Raw genomic sequence first — 27,000 nt, 5'->3', positions numbered from 1 at the left:
TTATAAACTGAGGGGACGGATTGCAAAACTGTCAGTACGGATTGTTTTCTTTCTCCTACAAGTGACTTTTCTGGCTCCATACAATACAAAGTAAAAGCAAAAGCAAAAAAAAAATAAAAAAAAAAAAAAAGTAAAATTATACGAAAACAAAAAACAAAGCACAGCAAAACCAAACAAAACAAAAACACGCAGTTTAGTAACAAACTGAAATCCTGTAAATTGTGAATTAAAGCTAGATAAATTATCACAGGAGTACAGAAAGTTAAACAACCTTATGTTATGACAGATCAATATACAAACAAGCTTCTCCCAAACGTTCATTTGGAACTCCATATAAGGAGAGCATTTTAACATGACACAAAGCAACCAGCCTTATTTATATACACTGGTGAAGGTGAATTAATATTCCACAGCACATCTGTTTACACCAGAAGCCTGATTCTGTGTTGCATCTGCTCTTACTATATTTTTAGGTCAGGTGAATTAAGCTTCTAAAGTCTTGAGAAACTAAAACCATGTGTGGCCTTGAGCTTCAAAAGACAGTAAAAATCCAACTGACTTCCTGTGCCTTACTACTAAATGCCAAGTGACTAGTGGGAGGGAGAAACTGGACAGACTGAGTGGGTGAAGAGAGGCATGTTGTGAAAAAAGGGTCAGATATTGTCCGGAATCCCCCTGACCTGGAGAGCAGAGGTGGCTGTGGGGATGACATGTAGGTCACGCCATCCATATAAAGTGTGACAGATGAGCATGGGCACAGACCCAACCCCCATCTCTTCCACAGATTATCAAGCCTGATGAACGGAAGATCTGTCTGTCTCATGAATAACTGGAAGTAAACACATAATGGAATGAAATGCAGCTGCGTTTGAGTTGGAGGAGATGGACGGATGCTTAACGTTCAGCTTTAGAACAAGTTGACCAATCGCAATCCGGATCGCCAATGACTATGTAGTAACATCCGTGTGGGCTGAATCCTACATTTACCAGACATGAGATAAACACATAAGGTGGACAAGAAGCAACACAGTAAAGAAATGCAGACAAAACAGAAACTCGAGGAGATTGGAGAAAAGATATTTTTCTTCAAAAAGATTGACTTCCTAAAACCTACAGAATATGATACCGCAGGTTTGCTTCCCGAAAGCAGGACAGCAACACAGAGACCTGTAAACAAATGCAGCATTGTGCGAGTTATACAATGAAAGTTTGATGTCTGGTCTTGTCGGCAACATGCTGCAGATCGGGGCATCTATATAAGTGACTACCTACCTTCGGCAGTCTCCAAAACGACCAGTTATTTACAAAAATATATATTATTTTAAATTAAATTAAATATGTAGAAGAATTTAAAATACATAAATTTAATTTATTCTGGTGCTTTTTAGTTAGTTTAGTTTAGTTTAGTTTAGTTTAGTTTAGTTTAGTTTAGTTTAGTTTAGTTATCAAGGGGCTGGTTCATAAAATAAGTTTACCAAATAATCCAGGCTTTTTTTAAGTTAGTCTGATTTATTGTCACTTGTTTTGGTTTCATAAAGCATATTTACCAAAGCTCAAGCCCAGTCACTGTGGCAATTTATGCTGGGAAACTAATCTGGTCAGGAGCAGACACTGACACAGACTTCATTATCAGTCCAAAAATAAAAGTATACAGAAGATGCAACGTAATAAATACAAATATAGGCTACCATCAACTATATCAACTAAATAGATATTTTACCAATCTTTTTTGTAAAAAATTATGTAGGAAAAGTAATAGATTAATTTATGGCAAGAGTGCACCCCAAAACCTACATTTTTTGACAGCTGTACCTTTTATGGTTATTAGTAGAATATTAAAGCTTTACACATCTAAAAATGCTCTTTAAAGCACTGAATTAAAAAGTTAAATGAAATAAATGATAGAAAACAGAGTACATTTGAACTAGTATTCAAACTAAAGCAATTAGAGCTCTATTAACTAGCTTAGATTTGATTTGCAATTACTCCTGACATAAAACATACACATGTAGATTTAAAATTCTACATGTGATAAATTAAATGTCCAACATCAAATATTTTAACAGAATGTTATTTTACTCAGAGTTATTGCACTATTTTTCTATTGCGCGCAGCAGCACTCGCTCACTCGCTTAAGCCTCGCCCATGCCTGACAACAAAATGTATATATTTGCATAACTTTTTTAACATTTACAGACGGAGAATATACCTGTGACTTTCAGCTATGCACTTTGGAAAACACAACGTCTCAAATGCATTTTAACAGCACAAATATATTTGCTGTTTGCAATGGTGGATCGATATGACCCATGATTGACATTAAGGGCTGCTTTAGAATAAGCGTGCAATTAGAATAAGATTTACCGCTTTTGCCCCGATTGATTTGTTAAGTTATTTCAAGTCAGGTTTTGGACTTTAATCCCCACTTTTCTTAGTGTCCTTTATGAAACAGCACCCAGTACTATAGGTAAAATGTTCACCTATTTTGTAATGTAATGCAATGCCATAATATAAAGTTACAAAACCTAATAGGAAATTTTTTGCATGTCATTTTGAAGTGTGTAATTTTCTAAAAATAAAATACGGGCTCATTGCTATAGGCCAGAGACACATAAAAATCAACAGACACATACAGCCTCTCTCTGCACAACTTTCAAAAGCAACTTGAAACACTTGCAACTTAATCTTTCTGCCATTGAAGCTAATGAGTAACTGGATATATTTCATAATGAAGTTGCGCTTTCCTCGTCAGTAACATTAGCCTGGCTACTAACCATAACCGTACCCTACAGCGCCCTACATGCTCATTATCATATTAAATGTTGAGTCTAAGAATACGCATGAGATACCCAGAGAAATCTAATTTTTGTATTTCTGGAGAGATACGGAGAAACATGCAGGAGAACTGGATTCTGAGGGTGAAGCTGTATGTCTTGGCTTTTCGTCTTGGCTTGATACTGTGAGAATTTCTGCATGTGGGTGCCTGCCAAGCGACTACATGGCTGTGGACGGTCTAGCACATACGGTACGGCTGACATAGCGTGTATCATCCTGCAATGCTGTCCACGCCATTTCCCAGAGCGCAGCTCCGCTGGAGAGAAGATCTGCAGCCGGATGACTCAGTCTTTTTCCACAGCTCACGGCCCAATGATTTGAGTTACCCAGACAAACGTGCCCAGCTTTGTGAAACAGAATAGCCCGTGCAACCTGAGTACTGTTTGGGGCCAAAAGGAGAAAGTGTCTCTTACATCAGCCACGTAACACCACCAAAAGACACAGACAGCCTCATTATGCTTATCCAAGACAAATTATCCTGACGTTAGAATTTCACAAGCATGAAGAGACCTTTCACAGCAGCTCTGTTACATAAGAAGACAAATAAAGCACTGACAGTAGATGTAAATAGGTAGTCTAAAAACCACTCGATAGGAATTTGTTAATTTGGCATTAGTAATCTGGTGTTAACAATCTGCAATAGAGTTCTGCAAAATTTAATTAAACTGGCAACTGGAAACTTTTAGCCAAAATAACTTACAGTGCATTCAAGAAAAGCATGTTATTAGCATGTTAGCATCAGCATCAGTTTACTGCATGGGATTCAAACCCACAAGATATCCATTTAGGAAATGTACCCACTAAAAACAAAATATTTTGTTACAATACAAATTATTCTTCCATATTTATATATCTAGTGGCAAGCTGTAACTTCATGCCTGCTATTAAAGATACAACAATATTGAGTAATGCAAAGATTTAATAATTTTTCTACATTTACATCTACATTGCCAGAGGGTGAGAAAATTTTCTGCAATTTTTTATAAAGGTTTGGTGCCAAGGTTTCAGTCTGAGGTAAAGTTCACTGCACTTTCTGACCAATTTTAAATGTTGAAAATCATGTTATAGAAAAATCAACACATACAGATCCTGTATTTAGGCTAAATGATGCATCAGTTAAGACAAAGTACCACTCAATTCTTCCAATTACCAAGATTGTCTCCAAATCATAGGGCTCCTCCACCCACCAAATGCAAAATTGACTTTTACTTCAATCCCGCACATCCTCTATATGTAAATTCATAACCATTTAAATACTGTATAGTGTCTATCCTGACTAAAGTCTTTGTGAGAGAGAGTGAGCGAGGGATACTGTATTCAGAACTTTACTCTGGCAAATGGATGAACCTCTGCAGGTTAATCATCACAACCCCTGAACAGACCATCATAACAAATGTTTGTCAGTGGGGAAAGTCAAAGTTTAAAGCAGACTCAGACCTCTGAGATGAGCTAGCACAACATTCTGCTCTTTATTTACTCCCAAACGCCTTATAAACCATGATCCTGGCCCCATGCAGCCTCTCCTGGGTCTGTGGAGTCATGCCAGGCGCGCTCTAACCAACTTTGACTCCTCACTACCCGCATGTTTATGGAATATCACACTATGAAGTCCCATAAAGGCACAAAAGGAGGGAAAATGGAGAGGGAGAAAATTATAGAGAGAAGACCCATTGCCAACAGGTAACGTTTACCTCCTGCATACTTGGACCCGGTTCAAAAACAACCATTTGCCTATAGTGCAATTAACAGCAGACTATACAAGTCTTCCTGGAACAGATATGACTCGGCAAATAAGCTAGAAATTAAGTTTCTGAGCACCTGGTTTATTTATGGACCAGCACTTCTCAAGTATTTCTCAAGAAAAAGGGAATAGTTTACAAAAAATACAGAATCTGACACCATTTACTTTCTCTTTTCTATGGAAAACAAAATGTAGCATTTTGAAGACATTTGTTTGTGCACTTTTCCATGCAATTACAATTATTGTCTGAAGCTTTGATCTTAAAAAAGGACACAATGGCAGCAACGGTTTAAAACAGCACAGAAAACCAAACGTTTAAGACATAAAAACATATTTACATTGATGAAAAAATGTAAAGTACAGTGATAAGAAAGATGGTCTGAATGATTTACTTACAAATCACACTCATCTGGTTTGTTTTGGGCATGCAATATTTGCTCAACTTGCCCAAGTTGGAAAGGAAACCTGTTTGAAAACAGTTATTTCTGCAGTTTCATTTTGTGCCACTGGTGGTGCTGAGATTCCACAGAGCCTTTTTATATATTATTCAAGTAAAATATTTAGCTTGAAGCACCCTAAATTTGTAAAAAAAAAAAAAGTGATAGAAGTACTATCACTTGTCAATCTATTCATAAGACTCTAAAAACAGAGATGATAGTAACACATACATGGCACCTCAGTGTTTCCACACTTTCGACCACAGCTCCTCTGCCTGCCATTTACTTCAGCAATAAAGGACAAATCCAGCAGTCCAGCTGAGCAGCCTCCTACCCCTCTATCCATGTAATCTGCACAAATATTTGAAGCGTTCCCATTAAAAGATCTAGGCGTTTCTCCAGGGCCAGAGGCTAACCGAGTCCGACGACAGCTCCTCCGGCACATTAGCCAGGAAAAAAAAACGAGTTCAAGAAAAATATAAGACGAGAGAGAAAGCAAGAGAGACAGAGAATAGGAGAGGTTTCAATATTTAGAGAAAGTGAGATTTTGGGCACATTTATTTATTAATGTTAACAGCTTTCTTCAAAGTAAAAGAGAGTTCTTGGCTTGAGGGCCGGTTGATATGAAAGAGTTTTGAGTTTTTCGACAGAATTGTCATTTTTCCCATCTTCTCCCAGTGTTATGTTATCACTATATGTTCTACATTCTTTCACCAATGTGCATATTTTTTAGGTGTTGTATAAATTTTACATAACTTTTATTTATACTTTATATAACTTTTTTAGATCTTGTAAAGATATTTTAGTATTATTTCTATATTATTATAGAATGTAATTGTACAAATTAGCATTTTTATATTTTAACTTTGTTTATTTTATATTTTAATCATGTGATTTTGACATTTTAAGCTTTTATTTTATACCAATTTTATTTTTAATAATTTTAGTACTTTGATATAACAATTTTCAATCAGAAATTGCTAGTACATTTCACAAATAATTACAAAGAAACAGCCACATTCAATGGAAGTAAAATTTGAAGTAAAAAGCATTTTGAAAATGTATTTTATTGTCAAACATACTCCAATAATCTTTTTACTTTCAACTTTCATATAAATAATATATTCTCTGATAAACATTTTTTACAGTGTAGCTGCCATGACAACATATATATTTATATTTTTTCCCGCTTTTAAAAGTTTAGAAACTATAAAACTTGCTTTAAAACTACAGAGTTAAACTAGTAATTTAACTGGTTGGGTAACATTTGGTTGAAATTGCATGTATATACTGGTATATATATATGTATTTTTTTATTTATTTTTTTACATTAAACAAGTAAAAATTTTAAAACATATTTATAGTTTTTGTGGTAGGGCCAATAAAAATGTTGGCAAGACAAGTAAAAATCTAAAATAAAATGGCCCACAAAAACAATCCTTACTGTTGAGCCCTGGTGTAAGAGAGAAATTCTGTTGGAATTTTGCCAAAACTGAGGGTCCGTACTAACAGCATTGTGGGATTCAATTTGAGGCCCCTGGTCAGGCTCCGACAGCTTTTTCTGCATGAGGTGGTCTGGTAATGATTAGAATGGTTAAGCCACTATGACATAGAGATATCCACCTAACAAAATGAGGCGTTAGAGGATCATTTCTCAATCAGAGCTCAAAGTGACTTCACATGACTGAGGCACCTGTGGAATGCAACTTGTAATCTGTATCCATTTCTGATTGTCCCTTTGGAATCCCATCACAGGCCTGTAGGTTCCACATCGAGAAAGAAATATTTAAGGACATCAATGAGCAACTAAAATAAGTCACATTTGTATATAATAACGCTATTCAACAATGTGCACCAAAGCAATGGAGGAAATGTACTATCGCATTTCTCAGAACTGTTAATCTCGGTTTGAAAAGAACTGAACACCAAGAGAAAGAATGAAAGAAAATTAAGCAGAGTTTGGTAATTCATTCCAGGCCTAATGCAAAAAGTAAGAAGATACAGTAGCAACAATGAGACAGCAACAAAAGGATCTCCAATTATTCCTTGAGCCAATTAGTCAACTTTTTTAAGTGTTTTCAGCAATTGATGAAATGTAGGTCAGACACATCACATGAAGCAAGATAGAAAACCACAAAACAAAGAAGGAGGAGGAGAAATGGGTTCAGTTTTAATCACATACTTTGGCCAAGGTTTTTAGACCCCATAATAAAGCACAACTGCAGTAAATGGAGGGGGCTGTGAACTCCAGCCCATCCAGGCAATAAAAGCCCACTGTGCTGAATTACCCTGTTATTAACAGTAATGTAGTCCTCCATTCCTGCTCTCCGCATCCCACTCAGACACTCTGCATGGGTCTAATAATGCACACTCTTGATAGCCTCTTGGGAAGTGGTGGGGGGGGGTCATGAAGACTGACAGAAGAGCGGAACAGCATGCCAGTTGGCTCTACCATTCATTTCGCAGAGACCTAAAGAAGTGTCCCTTCAGCCTCTCACTCATCCAAAAGACATCCATTCACTACTATGTCTTCAACTGTAGTTAAGATTTGAGCCCAATCCAGTGGAAATAAAATGGCACTAGACCTGCCTCCACATTGACACAATTACACCCCTAAATATTTGTGGCCTTGTCCAATAATGGCCTCAAATGCCAAAATCTAGCATTCAATCATTGGTGTTTGGCAGATTCAGGAAGCTATGTCAACTCAGTGGCTAGAAAAGATAGCAGTGTTGTATAATAAAACTGTGAGTCAGAAGCCATTAATTGGGGTCAAAGAAAAACATGTTTGTTTTATATGGTATGTCTAAAGGGTTTGCACCAGTTTCTGATCCATTTGATGTGAGAGTCCATGTCCACTGTGAGCACTAATTTATGGATGCTTACTCTTGCATCAGATTGAAAAATAAAAAGGCAATTGTGGGATAAAGTTTGAAATAAGAAAAGTCATACTGTGATAAATATACAAAATCTCAAGAAAAAAATCTAAATTAAAAGAAATAAAGTTATAAATTGTTTATAAATCATATAAAAATATAAATCAAGTTATAAATTGTGACTTATGACACTTTGTATGATATAATATTGCATTTATGCATTGAGAGATTTATAACCACAATTATAAGGAGCCAAGCTGCAATAAATAATAATAAATTCGCAATTGCAACAAAGTCACAATTGTTAGATCTGAAGTCACATTGTGAAATATAAAGTGACAATTATGAGAAAAAGTCAAAATTTTGAGATATAAAGTCACTTTGTGAGTGATAAAATTGCAAAATAAATTAATAATTTAGTTATTAAGTCATAACCACAATACAAAGTCACATTGCAAGGGATAAAGTTGCAAGTATGGGAAATAAAGTCAACCGTGAGATATAAAAGTAACACTGAGAGTTGCAAAGTAAAAATGAAAAGAAACAGAATTGCAATTGCAATTGCAAAGAAAAAAAACGGTCGGAAACAGGCTTTCAGACAAATGTGATGCATATTAAACTGCAAACTCAACAGATTTTGTGGGTTAAATTAGTATTTTATACTTTAATTAATTTTAAAAGAATCATCTACTCCTAGAATTTGCTCAACAAGACAATTAACACTGAATCTTGCCAGCTTTCTTAAGACCAGAGGCTGACATCATCTGTGCCCTTGCCAACCAGTCAGGTATTTTGAGGGCTGGCTGAATAGACGCCTGTCATAGAACGTCTGAGATATGTGCTGAAGATAAAAGAACATGTGCTGCGAGATTTTAAGGTCTTTCTGGTAGCTTTAGATGGAATGTTTTATGGAATGCACGTGAAAGGATTGGGTTTATAGTTGCTTCCAATGTAACATGTGAATACAGACCAAAATGTAGGTATTAAGAAAATAGTCACCCAGAGGCTATTGAGAATCAAGCCAACACCTTTAACCTTTTACCTTCTAACATTCTAACATCTTCCAAGACAATAAAGGTTTTTAAGGAGATGTGAGTAATTTCTTCATATATTGGCCCTCTGATCTGCAAGCAAAGCAAGAATTTTCTCAATGTGAATGGAAGGAGACCAGGAGAAATGACCACTCCAACTGATGTGTAATCTAGACTAATAATTACAAAATGAAATTAAACCATACAAGACGACAAAAAAATAAAACACCACAACAGTATATTACATATAAACAGGATCATCATGAGATATTTTATCTTTAGAAGTGATTTGTGATTGAGGCTTAGTGATTAAAACTGGCAAAGCAACTATTAGATTACAGGTAATATGTATCTGTGTATTGTAATATTAAACTTTACACACACATGCTAAAAGGGTGAGGCTTAAATTATTTTAAGGTTTTTCTTTTTCTTTTGATAGTTTGAAATAAGAACATGGAAATAATTAAAGGAATAATTTAGCCAAAAATTTAAATCTGTAATTATTTATTTATCTTCATGTCGTTCCACACCAGAATGCTGTAATTATTTTTTTCATTGAACATAAAACAAAAATCTTCAGGCAGCTCTAAAGCTCCAAAAATGAAGAAAAAAAATAAAATAATAATAATAATACCATAAACAGACTGAACTTTAAGAGAGCCAACGCAACTGGATTAGTGAATAAATCATACTTTTGAGCAGTTTCTTTTTAAAGGGGTTATGAACTTTTAAATAAAAATTCCCTTCATCTTCAGCGTACTATAAAACATGCCATAAGTTTCAGAACTCAAATCTTTCTCTTGAGTTCAAAAACACCTTTTATTGAAACTAAGCTGAAAAATGACATTTTGGAATTTGTCACATTATGACATCATAGTGTGACAAAAGATCACCTTTGCAGAACAAAATCAATGCCTACTTCTATATTATTACATTTTTAGCCCCCACTACTGACTCATGCATGTAGTAGAAGGAGAGGAAATACTAGAGAGATGCAAACACAAGATTACTCCATCAACGTAACCACAGAGATCCTCTGAGAATTACAAGTAAGTTGTGAAAAAACAAGGTCTTTGAATTGCCTTCCTTGCCATTCTAACACTGTATCTACATCGGCTGTTGCATCGTGAATCCACTTCTCTTTTCGTTTCAGAAAAGCATGGAGTACATATGAAATAGAACATATATCACTTTACTCTTGGGGATTTGTCATGTCAATCTGCACCACAGACAAAATCGCTTATTATAATGGGTTCTGTTGTCTTTAATGGCGGCGTGCCACACATGTATGGTGTAGACACTGGGTAACATTACAAAAGAGCTCCAGATCTTGTCATTGAAACACTGTTTATTTACTTTACTTTACTCCAGATTCATTTGTAAACAGTTCAACTGAAGCTTTTCAGAGAGACTGAAGGTAAAAGATAAGTCTTACTATATTGACTGCAACAGTCACAATACATAAGTGTGAGTAGCCATGTTTTACCACTATTGTATTGTCTGTTCCAGATAGTTTGATATATAATGAGTATTTACGAGGCAAGCATGTGCTGGTCTAAACATACAACTGTTTGTGTCACAACTTGCCTGCTACCTCCTCCTGGAGTCAGAAGGTTCTGAGGTCACTTCATGCTGTTCACATTCTGGGCCTGCTCAACCATACAGCTGACGAGCTGTCTCGAGCAATACTCCCGGGAGAATGGTGACTCCATCCCCAGACAGTCCAGCTAACTTTAAGACGTTTCAGCGCTTCGGCGAGAGCACCGTTTATGAGACACGCTTATGCCTTGAAGTGAAACCTGTTTGTCGAGTGGTGTTCTTCTTGCCGAGAAGACCCCCGGAGATGCCGATTGTAGTCATGCTTTCCTTTCTGCAGCAAGGGCTGGAGCGAAGGCTGTATCCCTCCACCCTCAAAGTCCAGGTTGCTGCTATTGCTGAGTACCATGACCCCATGTTTCCTTAGAGGGTCCAGGAGGTTAAATCCTTCCAGGCCCCTCTCTATACCCTCTTTGGGCCTTGTCTCTAGTGCCCATTGCATTCAGTTGAGCTAAAGTTTCTTTTATTGAAAACTCTGCTCCTGCTTGCGCTGTGCTCCATTAAGAGGGTAAGGGACCTGCACGCATTTTCGGTCGACGATACATGCCTAGAGTTTGGGCCGGTTGACTCCCAGGTAATCCTGAGGCCCTGGCCAAGCTACAAGCCCAAGTTTCGCACTACTCCCTTCAAAGACGAAGTGGTGAACCTTCAAGCGCTGCCCTCAGATGAGGCAGACCCAGCCCTGGCTTTGCTCTGTCCTGTCCGAGCATTAAGATGCTACGTAAACCGGACACAAAGCTTCAGGACCTTAGATCAGCTCTTTGTCTGTTACGGAGGCCAGCAGAAGGGGAATGCTGTCTCTAAGCAGAGAATGGCCCAATGGATTGTGGATGCCATCTACCTGATTTATCAGGCTCAGGATGTACCCTGCCCGTTCAGGTTGCGAGCTCACTCAACTAGGAGTAGTGCATCTTCCTGGGCGCTGCCTCGTGGTGCCTCGCTGACAGATATCTGTAGAGCTGCGGGCTGGGCGACCCCTGACATGTCCGCTAGATTCTATATCTTTTGTGTAGAGCCGGTATCCTCTTGTGTTCTAACCTCAAACGGTGGCATCGAGAGACCCCAGTTAGTGTCGGCTTGCTAAAACTGCTCCAGAGTGTCCTTACTGTAGACCTGTACTGTGGACTATGTGTATAGTCCATGGTATAGCCTTAGAGCCTGTGTTTCCCCGGCAGACTTCTGCCTTCCAAAAGGGTTACAATCACATCCAATTTCTCCATATACACCTAAATATCTATATATGTATTTGCTTCTGAAAACTCCTTCAGGAAGAATGGGGCTTCTGCAGCATCCCTGTTCCCAGTGGAATGGGTAAGTTTTCCTAGTGTTATCCAATCTCACTCAGTGTGATAGTGCTTTGACAATGGTGAGTGGAACTACTTGTTCTGAGCCCTGGCCTACACTTAAATAGGGGCGCAGGTGGCTCACACAGGGTACTCGAAGAGGCAGCACACATGACGCTCTGGTAGGGATCCCAATTCACTGGTCACCATCCAATGTTGTTTTTAAAGTATATCACAGCAGTGTCCATCTACTATTTTAATATGCAAAACCGTTAGCCAATCATAGCAGAGGTTGTTTACTTCAGAGCCTAAAAAAATTACTTTTATGGTGCTTTTTGTTGTTTTTTTTGTCTCATTTCTGGAGATGAACAGTTATTGTATAGAAAATAGTTGTGTGAAGATTCTTTAAATAGAATATAAAAGAAGAAAGTCTACTGGATGTGGAACTACGTGAAGGTGAATGTTTTTATTTTTTTGCTGTTGCTTACCCTCCATCTTCCTGAAAGCCTTCAAGTTCATCTCTCTGCTCAGCCAAGGTGGATTCCAAGTCCAGATAACTGCCATTATGAGACAACTGTAAAGCACAGTCATCGAGCTAAGAAAGGGACAAAAAAAAAATAAAAAAAACAGATTACAAAAAAAAAATCATATGCAACGAGTTTCAAAATAACTTCTTAAAACAAATAAATTATTATGGAACATTACATCTTAAATACATGAATATATAATCAGGTAAACCATCAGTAATGCCAGTACACTGGATATGCATGACATCATGCTGAGCCTTGACATGTCAGCTATGTGCTTTACAGGAATGCACCATAATTATTATTTTTTTATTCACAACATCACACAGCTCCATAATCAGTGACATACCACACTTAAGCGGTCCTTTCATGCTCGAATTAATATTTCACTTCAATATCAACTCATTGACATAGATACTGTATAAAAAACTAGGTGTTACTAAAACTTAAATGTTCTTAAAGTCATTATGTTGTCATGTTTCTACACTACCTTCATTGATAGCCACATTTTGCCAGAACATTATTTCAAAACATGTCAGAATCATATCAATATCGCAACTGAGGAGTCAAACAACTTTTTCAAAGTATTCAGACTGATTTATAGAAGTGTTGTGAGAAGCCCATCCACACCATTTGGAGATATGCAGCAGTCTTTAGAGGTCGGCTCTGTTGGAGGCCTGCCTGTTTGTTGACACTCAATTACAGCCCAGTGATGGGATTTGAAACCTCCCAGGGGGCCATTGCCGGGCAGCAGCGTGAACTGTCAATCAACGCGTGAGCAGGGTCACCAGCGACTCTAAACAAGCTAATTACACGCACTGTTCCCATTTGACTCCCCCAGAACCAGATCAGGCCTTTAAGCCCCTGCCTGGCTTACCGAGCCACATCCAGCCCCTGGGACAGGTAAGAATATCCTTCATGCGTGGACACCAAGAGGAGTTTACTTTTGCCAGCATGTCTAGAATACCAAAGGGGTCTTTGCTGAAAGTCTCTGTCCTCACCTGTAAGATCTTTGGAATCCTAGTAGTTTTGATTTGCATCGTTATGAAAACACATACTTAGAGAACTGATTAAGCTACAATTACCATGAAGCTACCTCAGGAGTACTATGTGCGAGAGTTAGAGGTACAAGTCTTAAATATCAAAGTTAAATATGGGGCATGAGATACCATTTGGGCCAAATATATTTGGGTTAACAAAAACATAGAGTATATATGACAAAGAAAACACAAAATACTCTGTTGTACTGTTGTACAATTTTCATATGAAATACCATTATTTAGACAGTTTACGATCCATGCCTTAAATACCTCTGTGGTGTAACTATTTAATAAAAAAAACATTATTCCCAAACAGGTTTTCTTTATTTATTTATTTATTTATTTTTTAAGATAAAAAGCAGAAAAATATATATATATATATATATATATTATAAATGAAAATGTGTTACTAAAAATACTTTTTGGGAGAGTCACACTATATGAAATTACCTTGATATTAAAGAGTCAAAAGTTCCAATATTTTAGGATTTTTTTTTTTCAAGATTAAAGGCACTTTTAAAAAAGAATATACATTTAAATGTTACTTATGTTACTTTTTGTGAGAGTGGCACCACATGACATTGCCATGCAATTAAAAAATGTCAATCCAATATTTGGGATTTTTGTTAAAGACATTTTATTTTCTTTATTTATTTATCTTTTTCAGATTTTATTTTTATTTTTGACATTTTTTTCAGGTAAAAAGCTATTTCTTCACATATTATAAATTAAAATGTGTTACTAAAATGTATTTCTGGAAGAGTCACACCACATGAAATTACCTTGTTATTTTTCTTTGTTTCTTTCTTTTAGATTTTCTAGATTTTTTAGATTTAGGTAAAAAGTACTTTTTTCTAATATAATAAATTAAAATGTGTAACCAACATTATTTTTTGGGAGAGTCACACCACATGACATTGCCTTGCTAATCGAATCGCCTTGGATTCATTGCCTAATGGTAAGAGTGTACCACATGACATTGCGTTCTTATTAAAAAGTAAAAAGATATGATATTTTAGGAGACTTATTGACCTTGACTCAAAGTCATGAGGGGGCAGTTCCTTTGTTTTTGTTTTCTCTTTTCTGCTCCACATGACTTGTTGAAAAAAGTTTTTCAAATATAATGTTTTCCTTGCGTACCATGACCCCATGAATGGGAAGTCTTTGGGTAAGCATGACCTCGTCATCAGGTTCCTTAGAGGGAACTTGCTACACTGAATGGAACACCTTGACCAAATCTGACTCTGTCGGGGAAATAACTACAACTTCTGAGCATGATTAATCCAGTCTAGAGTTTTGGCCTGTGTTTACCATAAAGCCACTGCCTCTATTTCTTCCTCTATCTTGGGCAGCACTGAGATAAAGACGACAGACTTTCGAGCAGATCGCAAGAGGTCTGGTAACAGGATTACCACTCTTCTCCACCAACCAGCACCTTTGACTGCCTGTCTGCTGCGAATTACACACCAGTCAACACCATTAGGTGTGGCAGCTAGAAACCTTAAGCCTCTTCCCACAGAAATTCTGGAAAAGTAGCTCAGCCAACTGTTCCGATAGGATTCGTTCATTCACACTGTCAGAGCTTCCGCGTTTTCTGTACTTGCAAATTTGACAGGAATAAATGTCAAACATACCTAACAATAAAAGTAATTGGAGAAAAATCTGTATAGAAAACTGCAAAAAAGAAGACAACACTAGCTGCAAACTAGAGTGATTTTCTGCTAAAATGTCTGGAGTCAAATCTCAGTTTTAGATTTCAGTTGTCCAGGGATGGAGTCAAGTAAACTACAACTGATTATTTAAGTGTTTTTTTTTTTTACAGAATTTCTGAGCAATTTTAACCTGATTTGAACATTACTTAGCGCTTTATGTGAATATTAGAGATGTTCATAATACCATACTTTTTAAAGTGACTGTTCACTGAGTTTGTATATCTAACCCTCTAATCATATTATGGAAGCTTCATATTATTATGCTATATTCAGGTTTATCTCAACCTGATTGAATGTGTTTCTTATAGAAGCGTTTACATCTAGACATCTTGACGAAGCAAAATAGAATGCAACTGAATGTTCAAGGCTTGTTTTTAAAACTCAAACTATTTTTAACTTGACAACACGTGGAAAGACGCTCGAAAAACATGCAATGTTATGCAAAGGCATCTAAACTTGTACGGCTATATCAACAGTGCTTTGTAGAGAAATTAAAGAGCTTTACTTTTCCAAAAGGGTTTTATCATGAAAACTGACTAACAAGTAAACCATCAGCGCACTAATTATCAAAGGTAATATCAAACTTAAAAATATAAAAGGAAACAAAGTTGTAATTGCTTACTAAGTAGATGCTGTGTGCAGGTTTGTCATTGAAATTCTATGTAGAGTAGAGATTTTAACAGTAGAGACCATTTGAGAAAACATTGCATCATAACATGTCCTAATATTATTCATTAACAGGCTCTGTCATTCAATTTCCTGCCACAAGTTACAGTAATTGAATTAAAGGTTTACAAAAAGATTGAACGGAACAGACAGAATGAGTAAGGATGCTACTGTAACTGGTAAAGGCATTAAGGCCAGAAAAGCTTTGATCCCATGGCTATTCTATTTCTTTCAAAGAGCTAGTGGCGCCCAAACACCATGTCACGTCAGAGAAAAAAACACACAACGTGTTGAGCCATTGCAACGATGACTGCACCATTTCATTTTTCAAGGGTCTACATTTCTCATCAATCCGTAAAATCCAACAACAAGTTCAGTGAAGCATGATGTAGGACAGGGGACTAGAAGGAAAATGATAAGGGCGATTACAAATAGAGAGAGTTTAATCTAACATGTCCTTAATATAGAAAGAGTGCTACACAAGATTACAGCCCAGATCCGAAGCTGACAGGAAATCCAGACACGAAAGCCAAAGTCGGACTATATTTAGGGCACATGGACCTGGTTGAGGCATGTCTGCTAGAGGTACAGGATCGGTTTGATGTGAAAGAAATCATGAAAAAAAAAGAAAAAAGAAAAACAAGGAAGTTCTACTCATTCTCATTCCATTTACCAGCTTAAAAGCCTTGTACAATACAGTGTAAATTCAGCTCATAACAGTCCTGGTAGGTCAAGGAAGAAAAAAATACTAACATCTTTAAAAGAAAATGAATTACATTGAATTATTAACAAACATTTAAAGTAAAATGATGATTAAAAGGAATAGATTTTCAAGGATATTTAAAGGATATTTATTTTTATAAGGATTTTTATTTTTATTTAATTTATTTTTATCTTGATGGCTACAGGAGGACAAATTTGTCAATAAATTAAAAAATGTTATACTGTTACCTTTTTCAACTAGGCACATGTAGGTGTCATGGTACTTTGGTGCATGGCGGCGGATTGACCCAGAAAAGAAGAAATCATTAAAACAAAGTTGTTATTTATGTATTCTTTATTGACAGTCAGGGAACTACAGTAGCACATTCAAAGCCCAGAAAGGTAGTATGGACATCTTTAAAATTGTCCAAGTGACATCAGTGGTTCAAACTGTATTTTATGAAGCTACGAGAATAGTTTATGGAGGGTCAGAAAGCTCTCGGATTTCATCAAAAATATCTTAATTTGTGTTCTGACTATTTAGCTTCTTATTCATTGGGCAAATTTTTTTTTTTTATCAGGGTCAATAAAAACATATGTTATGTTCAATACACAGTTAAGTGGAACAGGATTTGGGGCCAATGAGATTTCAGTGTGGACGGGGATATTTATGGAAAGATGATAAATTCTAAAAAAGTTTCTAAAAGAATGTTCTATTGCACAATACTACTGTTTGTCATGGCAAGTTGGGAAAAACTAAGATTAACAGAACAGATATCACAGGTTTATTACTTCCAGCTTATCCTGACCTGAATGTTTTGTCACAGGAAATACCAAGAATGCAGTTCAGATTGGATCATAGAGGGATTATCACCCAAAAATGAAAATTGTGTCATTATTTACTCATCCTTATATTAATTTACTCACCCACAAGCCATTCAATTAGGTGACTTTTATCCACATCATTGTTTGGTGCTTTGATAATATAATTGTGTAAATGTGACCGAAAGACCTCAATATATCATCAGAAGACATGGGAATTAATTTTGTTTTTCTTGTGTTTGCTTTTTTTGATGCTCAAAGTTCTGGTAGCAGTTGACTTGAATTTTATAAATCATCAAAGACCACAGCTATAACTAAAAAAATCTCCTTTACTGCACTAATGAAGAAAAAAAGTCACCTATTTGGGGTGAACTATCTCCTTACAATAACAAGAACTTATCCTGAATCATTTCATAACTTCAGGCTCTGTTAGCCTAAAATAACTCAGACTTAGATCTAAGACTAAACTCTTCCTTTTAAAACATCGCAAACATTAAAGTGCCTGATACCGCGGGATATAAATCTTCAGGCAAACATTATATATAGCCCATTATGTTGTTATAAGACCCTTATGTTAGACCCTTAAACTAAAGTGTTGCACTTCGTTCACGAGCCAGAACTCCCTTGTCTTGGCTCGAGAGTTGTAATGTATTTACAACTTCAAGAGGCAGAACGTAGATTGCTTCCTAAAAACTTGGCAGGGCAATTGAGTGGGGGAAAACATTTTTGGTTCATTTTTTCCTCCTTCTTGCCGTCTCCAGCTGTGCTCCATCTTTCTCAGATTGACCCAGATATCTCACTGCAAGAGACCCCGTGCAGATACTTCAGATTAGTCACCTGGCCGGGAGCGAGGCAGGGACTCTGATAAGCATCAGACGGATGCTCGCTTCGGTCGGTGCTGGAGTTCCAGCGGTGGGCTCCGTTCCATGTGCTTTCATGTCAGCTGTACCGTAGGATCAATCAGACTGCAGTAGTGAACAGCATTCTGCTACATAACTATCAACAGACGGTGAAAAGGTGAGGGGTGGTTTCAACCAAAATGTGCTGGGTTTTGGTGGGAAAGAGTGCCCTTTCAATGGTCTTCATCATGTAAATTCTACAACCTCAGTCTCTCTGTGTTCTTCATCAAATTCTAAATAAGGAAAGTGTTTCATAAGGCTCTCAGGGATGGTGTGAGATTCACCATCCTCTTCTGAGAATGACATCAGCCTCTTTAATGGTCAGGTGACTGTATATCGAATCTAATTTTCACTTGTTTACCACCCTTGTGGCAAGGCATAGGCAAGCCATAAAAAATAAAAAACAAATAATGCATGAATTGTTATTTTAAAAAGTATATCTAGCATTATGATTAGTATACGGAAGTTCTAAGCAGCCATGCATTATCATTTTTTTTCCTTCTTGTTTTCTCGTTTTAACGACTTAATTTTCTCGTTATCTCGACATAACAAAAGCTGTTTTCTTATTATAAAGACTTAATTTACTCGTTATCTCGACATAACGAAAGTTGTTTTCTCGTTATAAAGACTTAATTTACTCGTTATCTCGACATAACGAAAGTTGTTTTCTCGTTATAAAGACTTAATTTACTCGTTATCTTGGCATAACGAAAGTTCTTTTCTAATTATAACAACTTAATTTTCTCGTTATCTCGAAATAACAAAAGTCATTTTCTCGTTATAAAATTAAGTCGTTATAATGTGAAAACAAGAAGAAAATAAATAAAATGTCAAGAAAATGTAAATACTGTACTGTTTACATGTATTAAGAAATATTTTGGAATATTTACAAATGTATTATTATACTTTTTACATTTTAGAAGATTTTTCTTTAAAAAAATAAATGCATAGTATTTTATTAACAATATGTAATGGTGACTTTTTACATGGAACAACAACAACGTAAATACATAAAACAATTTTTTTAAAGTTATTAATCTCTTCTTAAAATAAATAGCACCGATCATGACTCATCTCATAACTTCATGCTCTGTTACATTCCCCTATTTACATGTATTATTCAAAAATCTTTTTTTTTAAATCATTTAAAAGACATTATTAAATATGTATTATAAATAAATAGTAGTATTAAATTGTCAAAGTTGATTCTTTTAAATAAATAAATAAATGTATGCTATTTCATTAACAAGACTTTTTTTTGTTTTAATATTGAATTTGTATATATATATATATATATATATATATATATATATATATATATATATATAATTATTATTATTATTATTACTAATTATTATTTGCCTTTCTTTTTCATTAAATGTAAATTTTTATATAAAGTTATAATTGGAATTATACCGCCAGTTGCACAGATATATATTTATAAATAATTTTTGGAGTAAAATTAAGACATAAATGGCAAAAAAAAAAAAAAAAGACTTAAAAATGTGTAATTTTCAAAACATTCAGTCAATAAAAAAACTTATGTTATAATTTACTTTTATCTGCAAATTTAGCTAATTTTAACTAAGCTGACAAACAAAAATTCCACATAAATGAAATCAAGAATGTAAAATGTAGCGACTGTTCTGTCATTTGTCCAATCACATTGCATACATACCAACACTTACAAAATGCAGAAGTGAACTCTACTACATGGAACCAAAGAAAAAAGTCAAAACATACAGGTAGGACTAATAGACAAGCTCCAGAATCAACAGTAGTGCAAAAGATAAGTGTGTTAGCAAAGGCTGCAGGTCCAGGAGAGCTGCTAATCTGAGATTAACTGTATAACTGACGGTTCCCCACCCAGCCACTGACCCCATGACCCTGTGGTCATGGGGATGGAAAGCCAGGCCTGGACTTCCTCGTCCAACCACAGAATACAGCACTGGCAAGCGAGTACAGATATGGGGATGGCCTAAAAATAAGAGCACACTGGGAACTAGCCTCGCACTCCAAATCCCATTTCATTCAACTCCAAGCTCAGTTTTAAGGGAAGAAACTTTTCTCATTCAGAAAAGTTGCTCTGTTTCAGTCGCCATAGACACCCTGGACTCCTCAGGTCATGGCTGATAAAATATAAAACAACATTCTGCTAACCGCAGTGTAGCATATTAACCACTGCTTTTATTAAATCTGTGAACTGTGAAACTGACAGCAGTTTGTGAGTTCTAAAAAGTCTAGTTCTACATCAAAGGCGTGATTTAATGACATAACAATATGCAGCGGCTGAATGAATCACTCGTTGACACGCTTCAGCCACTTGAAGTGTAAGCAATAAGTATTTCTGTGTTTGTTTCCATTATATAAATATAACATTGTCTGTGGTTGCTCTCTAAATATGCAGCGCGCAATTAGCAAACATGTTAAAAAGGGTTTGTTGCATGTATTCTGACCACAACAGCAATCATTTGCGTTTCAAAGGCGTGTGAAGCCAACGATAAACGTGGAGCTTTTTTCTGCAGACGGTGCCGAAAAATACAGAGGAAAAGTCACTGGGCTGCAAAAACCTCAACTCTGCATAACAATGTGTAAGGCTAATCCAGAATTCAGCCGCAAATGTGAAGGGCTAACCTATATTTTACAGCATTTAGCATAACTTCTCATTACCAGACTCTGTAATTTCGGCAAAATTCATGCGCAAACAGAAAAGGCTTCCCGAAAAAAGTAACTCAGTGAAGGGCCGCATCCATCAAGAGTAAAAGTGAGAGATGCGTGCGTGTGCAAGTGTGTGTTTGTGCATGTGTGTGTGTGTGTGTGTGTGTGTGAGAGAGAGAGAGAGAGAGAGAGAGAGAGAAACAGAAAGCAAAAAAAAAATGTCTCTTTACCAGATTAATGAAAAATAAAGATGGAAATAAATCAAGTTTCTATACTTTTATAGTGTGAAAAGGCACAAATCTCCGTCGCTTTCTCTGACACACACACAGAGAGAGAGAGAGAGAGAGAGAGAGAGAGAAAGAGAGCGAGAGAATTGACGTGGTACATTTAAACTATATTCTTTTGTTGTATTTTCCTGTCAAAATAACAGCATTCCTATGGAAGTTTTCAGCTTATAAGAACAGCTGGGTTTTCCCATTGGCTGGCGCTCACCTATTATTGTCCCTGTTTTGATTTCAGCAAATCAGTTCGAGCGAACGCACAAAACCTGATTAATATTCATGAATCCAGCAGCTCATTAATCCTTAGTTATCCTTGGTGTGTTTTATAGTTCTTATTATTCGAATTCGTATCATTATTATCTCGATCAGTCTGGCGAATAAACTAAAATATTTACTAGTCAATGGCGTTTCAATTGCCAAGGTGTCCGTAGAGGGTTGCAAAGATTTAAATGACAGTTTATGTAGTGACCCTCTGATGTCCTACAGAAACATTACTTGTTCTTCTCAGTTTAGCAATAATGGCTCACCCAAGTGACTCCAACTAATCAAAACCAATACCATATGGTTCATGTTTCTCAGCCAAGATGAATTTCACTAACCCCTGCATCCTGGATAAACAATGTATAATGCTGCTAAACATGTCTGTGTATCTTACATATAAATATTAGAATTCCTCTTCATTTTATTCAAGTACGAACAGACAAATAGGTCCCAGGCATTTTATGACCAAGTTCCAAACTCCTGATGGAATTGTTTGACAGTATTAAAATACTCTACTAATGCACTTTTTGATTAATGACATAAAAGTTACGACATCCGTGTATGACACCCTGGACACATAATAAAGCATGTCACATCTGTTAGTCTTGCTGTAAATGAAAATAACAATCAAGACTAAGATGGACTGTGTTCAACTGAATGAATCCAACTGGCCCATTTGCAGGCTGATGTTAAATAACATGCCAGCTCATCACATCCCCTTTCCTCACTTTCTTTCTCTTTCTCTCTGTATCAATGGTCACCATATACCGCTCTTTACTTCACTGACACTCTCTGTGTTTCCTTATACTAACTGCTTCATTGTGAAATCGGGAAAAACAAACTGTTGGCTCAAAGAGAATTTGAATCATATCTCATGTTGCTAAGCTGCCAACAACTGATTGTTTTAAACTGTGAATTGTGTGGAGGAAGTCGAAAGCTTTGCTGGGAACTCCTGATGCACTGGAGAAATGATGCCCTTGAGGATTCATCCCAAGCTGGATAAAAGCAACTCAGAAATCAAAATAAAGGATTTATAATGGTGCTCACTAGTTCCAATGGATGCTGTTTACTGGAAGAATCCTTCAGATCTGGTGCCTTCAGAAGTGAACCAGATCTTACATGATAGGACATGTTTGCATGAAAGTCATTTCAAAATACAGCTATCAACTCCAATTTTGATTATGCATGTTTAGATCTGTAGTTCAGAGACATAATTGAATGCTAAATGAAGCAAATTGTATACAGAAGTGACTTTCATATCAAGTTACCTTCTATTGGTCAATACTGCAAAACCATGTGACCAACCTGAACAAAGATCTTTCGTCCCCAGTCTTTCCTATTAAAATGAATGGAATCTGTCCATGAAAAGTATTTCATACATCATTTCTCTCAAACTCTTGATGATTGGCATAGGCGTACATACATGGCACAAAGACAAAGACAAAGACATTCCATTTTGGTGTCCACAAAAGTAATTTTTTATACATATAAAGTAATGGAAAATTTGGGTGAAATAATGTTCCATCATCATTCACCGTAACAGACATATTTATCTAAAAATGAAACAACAAACTTATTCTGACTTGTACCTATTACAATATATAAAAGGAATAATAATTCCTTTTGATAATACTGAAATTTTTAAAATTAATAATAAAATTTAAAATTAAGTTAAGTTAAGTGTTATAAAAACTTCCTTACAAATGGGTAAAACCTAGCGTATGAAGGATAGTGTTAAGGATTGATAAAGATTTAAAATGACTTTTTGATTTAAAGTCTTTTAATGACATCTGATTATATCTATACTTCTAAATATGCCTGAATATTTGGTTGCATGGAATGACACTTTAGTGGGCATTTTCTGTAATCGTGGTAAAAATGTTAGACATTATTTTTTGTTCAGAATCCTTGAATTGAGCTTAGAAAGATCAAATTATATCATTCTTTAAAAATGTTGAACCGTTTTTGGACTACAGTGTTAACAGATGTGTTTCACAGAAAATATGTCATTAGGGTCATCGGAGAGTATAAAGTCATACACAATTCTAATTCTAAAACAAAAATCAAATAACTAATGAGCATCTGGACTTATTTATCCATCTGCTGAAAATGTTTCATCACTCATTCAAATGATTTAAGGAACCATCTTAATGATGGGGACTGAGTCGCAGAAATACTTCCATGCATGTTTTTTTTGGAAAGGTTAGTACTTTTCAAATCACAGTAATGATCCACTCATAATGAAGCAGCTGTAATGCACTAAAAGTTACATCGATGACTGTTAGTGCATGAGTCATGTTAACTTTTACCTAGCGAACAATTGCAAGCCAACTAATGGTAACACAGAGTTGACATGTTTGGAAACTACCTCTGAGAACACAAGAATACAGTACTGTTCCTATACAAACAATACATAAGCTATACACAAAACAGGGCAGTTTTGCCCCTTGGAGGACCCTTTTATGTTGACGGTCATCACTGACAGTCCCAATGACAGCTGTAGAATCCTGAGTATTTGAATATGGCATGTTCAAGCATTCAGTCCACCCAAGTATGGCACTCAGCTGCTGTGCATTCCTCTAAGACCACAATAACAGCACTCCTAAAACCTTACTTAAAGGATAACACTGTTTATGTGGTGGAAATGAACCAAGTTTAAGACAACAATTATATCTTACGCAGTTGGAGAAGAACCTCAGTTGTTTTGGGTCATGCCTGTAATGAAGGAGAGCTGGGTAATTTAGACGTGAGGTTTATTACAGTCTCAAGAAGAGACAGGATGTGAATATCTACACTATCAACACCAGTTACCTGTCATTCCTATTATGATATCAGAAAATTGATTGCTTACAAACAATGCCGCTATAATAGTTTATCGGCTGTATTTAAATAGGAGCAGCATTAGCTAAATATCTGAATCTGAAAGCAATGACAATAACAAGCAACCCCCTGTGTGCACAGGACAGTGCAGACTTTGGTGCAGTGCAGCCCACGATGCACTGAAGTATCCTGACATCATATCACTTCTCTACAGCAGCATTGGTACTGCATAGATGCTATGGCAAGCCAATTTAACATTAATTATTTTACACTCTTACTTGTGCATATTTCTAATTATACTGAAAACTGTAACCTTACAATGTCATCATCTGGTTTTAATCAAGTCAAAATTATTTTATATCACTAAATACATACATTCATATATATATATATATATATATATATATATATATATATATATATATATATATATATATATATATATATATATATATATATATATATATACCGACCAAAACTGATTATAAGGGCTCTTTGGAATAATGCAGGTTGCCACTTTTTTTTTTTCTTCTTTTTTTTTTTTTTTTTTTACAGTGCATTATTTATTACAAAAGTGACCAGTATATTTTTTCAGGTTCACTAGTGATTATTCATTAGTACTGATTGCCAGCAGCAACCAGTCTATTTCAGTTAGTCACTAGTACGTTTCCTTGTGTTTCTAGTCGCTATCCCAGTACTGAAAAGAATTAACTATACTTATACATGTGTCCATTCCAAGTACTTATTAAACAGATTACTTTATTATATTACTTATTATATTAGTACCTATATATTTCAATTCTTTCTTTCCAAACTGCTGTTAGAAAAATGTCCTTTGTTAAAATTTGTTAGAATTGGCATTTACAAATAATTATTATTCAGAACAGCTACTTTAAATTATACTAGTTTGCTCGACTGGTATAGAACTGTCAAACATATACCAGTGTCTAATCAATTAGATAACTAATGAAAAAGAATTAGTATCTAATGACACTGTAGCACTTCGTTTTTACAGTCGTGTTCCACATATACATACTTATTATAGTTACTCTAAACCTAAGCTTAACAAATTTACATTATATTACCAGTACTTCTTTAAGTAAGTACACTGTAAGTGTGCAACCAATGAAACATTAACCTACTAGTCACTTTTTGAGCATTTAATAGTAAACTGAAAATAAGAACTAATGGTATAAATATAAATGCTAGATCTAAGTTTTAGGCAATAACTGTTAAAATGGCTTGCCATATAACTGCATGATGCCCTCCAGAATTACTGCAATAACAAAACATTTGTGCCACTGCAGCAGATATAGATGTAAATAGCTCTAATAAACACAGTCATTAACAGAGAGTGGATAAAACGATGTCTGCGTTAGAGGTGTCTGTCATACCTTGTGTGGGGCTTTCAGAAGTCTGTGAACTCCAGCGATCTGATTGATGAGCGGAATATCCTCTCTGAATGTGAAATGTGGGGGTCTGGTCGGCTCGGGAAAATTTGTGCTATTAAATGGATCAGTATCATCTAAGAACTGCACCCTGCATGCAAACGTAGCCATGATACATCCATACACGTCGATTTGGGAAAAGTCGGTACAACAACAAAAAAGTAGAGACCGACTAAAAAATCCTTTAGATCAGACGCAGTGTAAAAGTGTCAAGAACCCAGGTAACGTTACTCTCCGTCCTACTGCGATGTCCTCTGTTAGTGTTTAGTGGTTTCTATAGTTCTACAGTAGTTTGTAGCAGAAGGAGGGCCGGTAATATCCAAGGGCATGTCGGGCAGGCAAGGTGCTGAGGCAGACTGCTGCAGACGGGACGGGACGGGACATCTACAGTCTGTCTGATGACTAGCGATGCAGTACGTGAGCGGGATTGGGGGACTCCCTCCAGTCACAACAGTGAGGGTATGAGGACAAGAGCCGGAGCTCTGGCGACACCCAGTGGTCAAATTTATACCGGTCATATCCTAGCATAACATTTTTTATAAGTAGCCTACATAGGAAAATAACAGGCTTAAAAACAAACTTAAGGACAAACTAAATGTAGCCTAATGTTTCTAGATAAATGCATATAATTATCAAAATAAATAAATCAATGTATTATAGCTTACATTTAAACTTTTTGCTATATTATCTGAAATCATGCCTACATTTTCCTTTTTTTTTACTTGTAGATAATTACAAGTGCACATCAAATATGATTAACAACAACAACAACAATTTCACGACAAACTGCAAAGTTAATATGCTAGCTGTAGTATGTCGATATGCATTTTCCATCACACATAAATATGATGTCTCTGCAAGACATACGCAAATATAACGGAGTTCAACCCTATGATGACCCTAATAACAGGCAACGAGATGTTTCCAACCCAGTGAGTGCTCTTTTCTTCCCATATTTTATTCATTGTTTGACATTAACAGCACACTTTAATGTTTATTTGAAAGTCGAGTTTTTCTTTGCAAAGCAGATTGTGTTTATTTACCAAACGCTGGATTTGTTTGATGAATATTGGCACAAAATGCGCTTCATAACCTGCTTATCAGTTTTAAAGTGGTTACTTTGTTACCGCTAGTTATCGCTAGGTGGCAGTGTGAACGAATAGAAATATTGAAAACGGCTATACTGACAGAAGAATAGAACAGCCCTCGATTAACACTCAAAAGTCGTACTACACGACATCTTATCTAAATTAACTGCATGTACTGTAGCTTACAGTTTTTGCACATTCACCTAAATTGAGAGTGAGAGGATGTTTCTTTATATAGGCCTATCTTAACAGCTCATTTATACAGTAGGCTATATAT

The 27,000-nt window shown here is 35.9% G+C and overlaps 1 protein-coding gene across 2 annotated transcripts in view; it reads right to left on the bottom strand.

The window, feature by feature from the left end:
* The window catches only part of fhod3b (formin homology 2 domain containing 3b), a 159,435-nt gene extending 133,366 nt beyond the window's left edge, over nt 1–26,069 (bottom strand). Inside the window, exons 1-2 of one of the 2 annotated variants that reach the window (XM_052578889.1) lie at nt 25,582–26,069; nt 12,288–12,394 (exon numbers count right to left, since the gene is read on the bottom strand). In XM_052578889.1, coding sequence (XP_052434849.1) covers nt 12,288–12,394; nt 25,582–25,746 — 272 coding nt within the window. In that variant the 5' untranslated portion in view covers nt 25,747–26,069. The remainder of the gene's footprint in view (nt 1–12,287; nt 12,395–25,581) is intronic. The other variant, XM_052578888.1, reaches the window with a different exon arrangement.
* Nucleotides 26,070–27,000: the final 931 nt, after the last annotated feature.

Source organism: Carassius gibelio, chromosome B16 (genome assembly GCF_023724105.1).
Source record: "Carassius gibelio isolate Cgi1373 ecotype wild population from Czech Republic chromosome B16, carGib1.2-hapl.c, whole genome shotgun sequence".
Classification (NCBI taxonomy): Eukaryota; Metazoa; Chordata; class Actinopteri; order Cypriniformes; family Cyprinidae; genus Carassius; species Carassius gibelio.
This window is presented reverse-complemented; position numbering and strand designations above follow the sequence as displayed.